Genomic DNA, 8,013 nt, shown 5'->3' with positions numbered 1-8,013 from the left:
CACTTTTCTTCCCCAGAACTTTACAAAAGTGAGTATCACCTCGAGCTGGGCTGGAAAGGATTGTACAATCCCGTGAAAAATGTTGAGATTTTGACCATTTTCCCCCCATCCTGAATTGGAATGAAATGTCAAAATCTCCAAAACTTTCAGGAACCAAAAATCCAAAAAAACTGTTGGTTTGGGTCAGTCAAAACATTTTGTTTCAATTTTGACCTTTTACGATTATTTACTCAGCTTCAATCTCAAAACAAAAAGTCATTCAGAACAGGAAAACTGGCATTTCTTGTTTTGAAAATATCGAAACAGGAGCTTTTGACACTTCCAAAAATTTTTTTTCCAGATCTTTTCCACTGAATGTTTTGGTTTTGACAAATCGGCAATTTCCTATCAACAAATTCCTGACTGGCTTTAGTATCGTCTCATTTTACATCAGGAGTAACAGCGAGGTGAAGTGACTTGCCCAAGATTAGACAGTGACAAAGCTGGGAGAAGTACCTAGGTCTCCTGACACCCGTTCCTAGACATTGCACCATGTGCTGACTGCTAGTTGTTGACACCAAACCTGTCCACTGTGGTCCACGTGATCATTAGACCTGTCACTTTTCTTGCTGCTTGACCTTAGCAAGCCGAGAGAGATGTGCGTTGGTCACTCACCAGATCAATGAGATGTGTGGTGACGGAGCAGTCGGGGATACGGATGGCGATGCTCTGAGAGGTACCGACATATTTAGCAGAGTCTTTCATCCCCAGGAAGTCCACCCATTTCCCTGTAAGGGGAAGAGCCACACAATACTTGCTGATGTGGGTTGAGTCTACAAACAGTGGTGGTACCATGTACCTAAGCAAGGAACGGCCCAGCATCGGTGCACAACATTGCTCTGTTTTGGCTCAGCACTACTCTCCACCTTGGGGAAAGCTTGACAGCAACAATATTCTCTCACCTCTGGGAACCACCAGACTAATGGGAGATGGCCAGGCAGCCACCATGAATTCCCACAGCATGGGGTTGAACAAATGCTTCGTAGGTTCCAGCTGCTTCAGACTAGAAATCCAAAGTGACATGGGGCGATCCTGAGCCTGGCGCTTAGTCCTGTAAAGAAGACAAAAGAAAGGAATGCTCTTTAGCCACCATGTTTTGTTCTTTGTACAATCTTGTGATGTCCCAGCCAATTGGTTCCATCAGCTGGCAGGAGCCAGGAATGTTCCAGAGACAATTACCCCGCTAGTTGTTCCCTCTTCTAACCCTGATCTTCACCCGCAGGCTTACTGCTCTTATGAGGGCTGAATCATGGCCCTTGCACCTTCAGACCTGTTGCAGCAGACACTGCCCAACAGCAGCTGTCAGTTGCCACTTACAGCCTGTGACTAGAGTCTCCACTAGACTATTAGAAGAAGCCCTGGCCTGGGCCTGTAGTAAAAACACTTACTTGTAAGCTTTCTCTACGGCATCAGGTCGATTGCAGGCTGCCACCAGAACATACACTGTGTCGGTGGGGATGCCACAAGCTCCTCCATTCTTCATGATCTCTAAGAACAGGAAACAACCCAGATAACTGCTGAGTCATAAACTCACAGAAGAGATATAGATGGACAAGACAAACTACGGGCCCTTGGCTTCATCCCCTGGCTGCTAAAGGGTTGCCCACTACAGTATATTTTCCAGTGTTCATTAAAGGAGAGTTATAGGTTATATCCAGGCAGGCAAGTAGGCATCCCACTATCCAGAGAGTAACCCTCCCCCTCTATCCCCTGAAATATCCCAGCAAGGATTCCCAGAAGCTGTGTCATGTTGCAGTGCCAGCCTGTGGGATTTGTATGAAGTAGATGGGATGGCCAGCCAGGGACAGAAACCAGGAGATATTGAACCACATAAGTGGGTGCAACGCCATTGACTTCAATGGAATTTCTCCCACTTACACCAGGAGAGCATTTGACCCCTACTTCCCACTCTCCTGCTCTAACCATTTGACCATACTGCTTTGGTCAAAATGCCATAGTATAATCAAAGTTTGTAGATTCAGATGGGGGAAAAAATGTAGCTCTTCTTCTATCATGACTTCTCTTCAAAGTGAAACCCCTCAGTTAACCCCTACCCCTGTTCTCTCCACTATACATTTTCCTTACCTGCAATTTGCTTGACTGAGGAAGCTTTCCTGGCAGGCAAGTGAAGGCATTTGGTGCTTCCTCCTCCAGTACCACTGAGTTTCATAATAGGCCTACCCACAGGGAAGTGGGACCCTTCAAAGGTACTGTTGAAAAGAGCAGACAGGAAGCAGTAGAAGCTGGCCAGCCCAAAGATGATGGTGACAGCAATATCATAGCCAGCTGGGATGGCGTTGACTGCATCCAGCAAGAAGCTGATGAGTATGAGTAAGAAGGTGAGGGAGTAAATGAACCAGGAAATGCTTAGGAAGAGAGTGCAGAAGACAATGAAGCAATTGACAAGCATGAGGGCAATGATGCCTACAGCTACTTGGAAGCCCCTGCTAGTGCCATAGAGACCACCATATCTGGCTAAGCCCCAGATGATCCACATGACCCCGTAGAGAATGAAGGCACTGCTCTCCAAGGTCTTACCACGGGCAAAGGCCACTGAACCACATAAAAGCTTAAGGATCCCTCCGGCTACCACCACCCAGGGTATGACAATGGTAGCAAGTGGTGCCCTTGGGTCCACTGTCATCGTGATAGCAAAGGAAGCAAGGACGCTGCATGCAAAGCCAAGCACCTCGGCATCGGCATACTTGGAATAGCCAAGGTAGGGAGCATGAAGGTCTTTCCCTTCACGAAGTTTGAGATGACTGCTGCGGGACAGCAAGGCCTGGACCGTTCCCTCCCCTGTAGGGATTTTGGCACTTGCCTTCATGTTGTACTGGTAAATGAGAGCCATAAGGGCCGAGGCCACAAAGATGGCCACATCCACACCTTGGGGACCACCTTCAAAAAAACCATGAGGGCGACAGGCTAGGGCGATGCAGTAGGCCACATAAAACAGCAAATACAGGCCATCCACCAGGCTTTTAATGGTGATGAAAAGACCCAAGACAGCAAAGAGGATAGCAAAAACCACCAAGAAAGGGACGGGGAAAACCGGCTCATCCTGCTGCCAGATCCGGTACAGGAGAGAATAGCCTCCAGCAAATTTCAACACCGAGGTGAAACCAAAGAATGTGGCAGCCAATGTATCCAAGGCCCGGTAAGAGAAAATGCAGACCCCAATCTGGTAAATCCCAGCTGCCCAAAGCCAAGGTACTTGGCCCACAAATAGATTGCTGGTCACTCCCAGGAGCCTGCAGCCAAAGACGCTGGCAGACAGCATGTTCAAGATCAGACCAATGACTGCCAAGTCATTTGTGTTGGCACCATTGGCCTGGACCTGCTCATTGGTCTTGCTCTTGGCCAGATCTGTGCCAGGAAGGGTGATTTTCTCCTTGCTGAGGAAATAAAGACCCCTCCCCACAGCAAAATAGCCCACAATGAAGCAGACAATCATATAATTGCAAGCCACTGCCGAGGAACCAAAAGCTGTGTTATAAAGCATGGCAATTTCATGGGCACAGGCAAGCGAAATGCAAGAAGCAACCATGGCAAGGATGAGCTCTCTTTGAAGGATGCCCACCACCCCAATGATGAGGAGTCCCAAAGTAAATGTTGCCAGGCCAGGCACAACGGCATTGCGGAAATCATCAATGCCATTCAGGACCCCTTGCCCTGCCAGGATGTGGATGACTCCATAGCTGCACCACAGCACTGAGATGGTCAGACACAGCGACTTGAACAAGGGGGCACTTCTCAGGCTCTTCTGAACTCCTATGAGGGAAATAAACAAAGGAAGCAGGGATGCCACCAGCTTGTAGAGACACCACCGGGACAACAGGCTGTGTTTGTCAGTGTGCCAGAGTGACACGTCCCAGCGCCACATTTTGACGTAAATTGTATCACTTCTTAATGATAATGAACTTACACGTGTTCCCACAACAAACTCTCTGCCATTTTCCACACCTCCAACCCTTGTTCATGGACCATCCTTCCCAGTCTGTGTCCCCCAAGCCATTATCGTCTCTTCATCAAATTCCATTATGTCCATACGAAGAAAGTCAATAATAATTGTCATAATAGACTAGTACAATTAAAGTGCTGGTGATCCCTCCTCTGGGTTTCCCGGTGCATCCTGTCCGCTCCATTTCTGTCTAGTTTAGATTGTCAGCCCTTTGGGGCAGAGCCTGTGTGTATTACATGTCATGTACAGCACAGAGCAACTTGTTGGCACTTAATACATAAACAGTCATTCATAAAGAAGCATAGGAACTGCCAGACCTGATCAGACCCAAGATCAATCTAGTACAGTGCCCTGTCTCTGAAAGTGGACAGAGAACTTGATTAGAGAGACTTAAAGTTAAATGTGAGTTTGAATGGAATTCCGCTATCACCCCAAAAACAGTATTACAACTTTACAAACATGCTACATGCCCTCTTCGCTTCCTATATTAGACCACCACCTTCCATGGTGCCTCAGGATTTCCACGATCACATTACTAACCCCTAGTGTTGTGAAGTTTATCCCTAGGCTGGGAGATGCTCATTCTGGGCTGGAACTTAGCACCCAAGAATTTCCCCATTTCCATTCCGTTCCGTTATGGCCTTGTGAACCAGCTCCATGTTGGGAGTGGGGGCTAGAGCAAGGCATTGTGGCATTGTGCCTGTGCAGTGGAGGAACAGCTATGACTCAAGGGAGCTGGGGTGCAGTAACCTTAGAAACAGCAGTCGTTACATCTGCTCTGCCCTGACATACTTCCCCCGGAGACTGCAGTGCTGACTGACCTCTCCTTTAGTGCTCCCGTGTAGCTAGCAACCCATTCATGGCTGCTGCTGCACAAGTGTGTTGGGGGTAAGAAGCACTCCACACTTATATTAGTGCAGGGTGGCCATAATTTAACCCTTTGCGTTTATGCCCCCAAACTACTGGGCTAAGTAATAATTAGGCAATTCACCTCTAAGGGTACAAGAGCTCTCAAGCCTTCATGTGCGGGTATTCTAGGGTTACCAACTTTCTAATTGCACAAAACCAAACACCCTTGCTCTGCCCTGCCCCTGCCCTGCCCCTTCCCTGAGGCCCCTCCCTTGTCCCTCCCCTTCTTTGAGGCTCCACCCCCACTCACTCCAGCCACGCTCTCGCCGTCGCTCACTCTCCCCCACCCTCACTCACTTTCACTGGGCTGGGGCAGAGAGTTGGGGTGTGGGAGGGGGTGAGGGCTCCACCTGGGGGTGTGGGCTCTGGAGTGGGACCAGAAAGTAGGCGTTCAGGGTGTGGGAGGGGGCTCTAGGCTTGGGCAGGGTTGGGGTGTGGGAGAAGGTGAGGGCTGGGGTGAAGGCTCTGGGGTGGGGCTGGGGATGAGGAGTTTGAGGTGCAGGAGGGGGCTTCAGCTGAGCCCAAGGGGTTTGGAGCGCGGGAGCAGGCTCAGGGCTGGGGAAGGGGGTTGAGGTGTGGGAGGGAGTGAGGGTGAGGGCTGGGGGTGCAGGCTCTGGGAAGGGGCTGGGGGTGAGGAGTTTGGAGTGCAGAAGGGAGCTCCGGCTGGGGCAGGGAGTTGGAGTGGTGGAGAGAGTGCGGGCTCCAGCCGGGGGCTCCGGGCTGGGGTAGGACTGAGGTGCAGGAGGGGGTGCAAGGTGTGGGCTCCGGGAGGGGGCTCAGGGCTGGGTTAGAGGGTTGGGATGTGGGAGTGGGGGCGGGCTCTGGGAGGGAGTTTGGGTGTGGGAGGGGGTTCCAACTTGGGATGGGGGTTTGGGGTGTGGGCTCTGGCCAGGCAGCACTTACCTCAGGTGGCTCCCGGGCAGTGGCACAGCGGGGCTAAGGCAGGATCCTGCCTGCCCTGGCTCCATGCTGCTCCCAGAAGCGACCAGCATGTCCGACCCCTAGGCAGAGGCATGGTTAGGCAGCTCTGTGCGGTGTGTGCCGCCTGTGCCCGCAGGAGCCACCCCCACAGCTCCCATTGGCCATGGTTCCAAACCAATGGGAGCTGCAGAGCTGGCACTGGGGGCGGAGGCAGCACACGGAGTTTCCCTTATTGCCCCTGCACCTAGTTGCCGGACATGCCAGCCACTTCCGGGAGCTGTGCAGAGCTAGGGCAGGCAGGGAGCCTGCTTTAGCCCCACTGCACCGCTGACCGGAATTTTAACAGCCCGATCAGCGGTTTTGACCGGAGCCACCAGGGTCCCTTTTCAGCCGGGCATTCTGGTTGAAAACTGGGTGCCTGGCAACCCTAGGATGTTCACTGGCCTCTGTCATGATTGACCACGGCCTGACGTGAAGACAGCACCTGCCCACTGAACCAAGGCTACCAACCCATTTCACGAGGGCCTTCAAAAAGCTGCTCCATGCTAAGAGCCTGATCCCAAACCAGTGAGGCCCGTTGATAGATTCCCATTGACTTCAGTGGACTCTAGATCAGGCTTTAGGGCAGCTTTGTGCCAGCACTGGCTGAGAGTAGATCTGAACCCAGTACTTAGAGGTTAAAAGCTTTGTTACCCATGACCACTCCCCTCTGGTTAGCATTTTGTTTAATATCTAGCAAAATGCCAGGACCAACACAAGGCAATTCCATTAATGCCTCCCTTAAAATAAATGTACTGAAACCGAAGCATCAGTCTCTTCATTCCCCCTGGTGGGGAGACATGAGTAATTCTCCAGTCAGTCAAAATAGTTTGAAACTTTTTATAACCTGGGATTTCCCCCTAAAATGATTATGACCTTGGCAAACTACTTACTAACACACAGTTTAATTCACTGCCTTCCCTTAAACTACCACTCTTACAGAGCTTCGAAATTGTTTTTATAATGAGCAAACTTCCAGTGCAGTGAGCCTAACTCAGTAAATGATTCATTTAGAACTGATGTTTCTTTCTCAAGTCCCTCTGCACATTGACAAAACTGGTGCCCTGGCATATCATTTCAGGTGAGAGAATCAGTGATCTGGCAAGGTTATCGGCTGGCAAAATAGAGGTCAGTACAAAAATATGTATATAAGCTGCAGAAAGGGCTGTTAGCTGCCAGTGCTCCTGGTCTTACCTGCATAAGCCAAGAGAGCTGATATAACAAACAAAAGGACGCCCAGAGTCGTGCTGGGGATCAGAGGGGCTGGGCTGGTGAAGCTGTAGGAGTACACAGCTAGCAAGAGGGATCCTGCATGGAACACAGGGGGAAAGAAACGTCTTAAAAGCTTTCCAGGAAAAAGGGAGACAGAGGGAGATGAAGGAACAGAAAAATGCAAAGAAAGAAGGAATCAAGAAAGAGGAATGGAAATAGAGAGCAATCGGGGAAAAGAGGAATCCAGGGAAGAGAGACAGAAGGAGAAAAGAAAGAGGAAAGTGAATCTCAGTAAAGAATTATGTTAGAAACTACACTGTATTGGAAAGTTTAGGTTTGACTCCCAACCAGAACCGGCCAAATGGAAAAGTTCAGCTCAGTGTTTGAAAGGCAAGACAAACATGTTATTGACTGCTTTATGCAGATTGGTTTATAGATCTAAGGGTTTTATCCAAGCCAGGAAGATTCAGAGAACCCATTGCTGGGAAGAACTCTTTCTTTCATAACAGAATCTAGTTAGTCCCCATTTAAAATGTGTAACCTCATTGGACAAGAACGTCAATTCCACCACCAGCCTCCCTTGCCAGGTAAACTTGGTTCCTACCTGAAGCAATGCCCAGGAGCCCTATGGAGTAATGAAGTGACTGGACCCGTCCTTCTGCCATGGCCAAGTTTGCTGAAGACTCAAAGGCAGGCTGAAATGCTGTCTCTCTCCCTTTTCCTACCTCTTTATAGTCAAACCTACTCCACTGGCTGCTGTTCCTCCCAGCACTCCACCCCTTTCCCTAACAGCCACAGTGTTCCTCTGAAAGCTTCAGTTATATTTCCCTTGTGAGTAGCAGAGAAGGAAATGCAAGTGAGCTGTTAACCGTAATAAACTTCAGTCTGTGACTCAGCCTGTGCTTCTCCAAGCTTTCCCTGAAGGCCTGTTA

At 49.8% G+C, this 8,013-nt stretch overlaps 1 protein-coding gene across 2 annotated transcripts in view; it reads right to left on the bottom strand.

The window, feature by feature from the left end:
* LOC125642918 (uncharacterized) overlaps positions 1 to 7,828 on the bottom strand; it is a 30,292-nt gene extending 22,464 nt beyond the window's left edge. Inside the window, exons 1-6 of one of the 2 annotated variants that reach the window (XM_048864873.2) lie at positions 7,686 to 7,828; positions 7,064 to 7,177; positions 2,125 to 3,810; positions 1,428 to 1,527; positions 942 to 1,090; positions 655 to 767 (exon numbers count right to left, since the gene is read on the bottom strand). In XM_048864873.2, coding sequence (XP_048720830.2) covers positions 655 to 767; positions 942 to 1,090; positions 1,428 to 1,527; positions 2,125 to 3,810; positions 7,064 to 7,177; positions 7,686 to 7,746 — 2,223 coding nt within the window. In that variant the 5' untranslated portion in view covers positions 7,747 to 7,828. The remainder of the gene's footprint in view (positions 1 to 654; positions 768 to 941; positions 1,091 to 1,427; positions 1,528 to 2,124; positions 3,811 to 7,063; positions 7,178 to 7,685) is intronic. The other variant, XM_075132374.1, reaches the window with a different exon arrangement.
* Between the last annotated feature and the right edge of the window lie 185 nt (positions 7,829 to 8,013).

The sequence above is a fragment of the Caretta caretta genome, chromosome 9, assembly GCF_965140235.1.
Source record: "Caretta caretta isolate rCarCar2 chromosome 9, rCarCar1.hap1, whole genome shotgun sequence".
Lineage (NCBI taxonomy): Eukaryota > Metazoa > Chordata > Testudines > Cheloniidae > Caretta > Caretta caretta.
The sequence above is the reverse complement of the archived record's forward strand: the minus strand, read 5'-3'. Positions and strand labels throughout refer to the sequence as shown.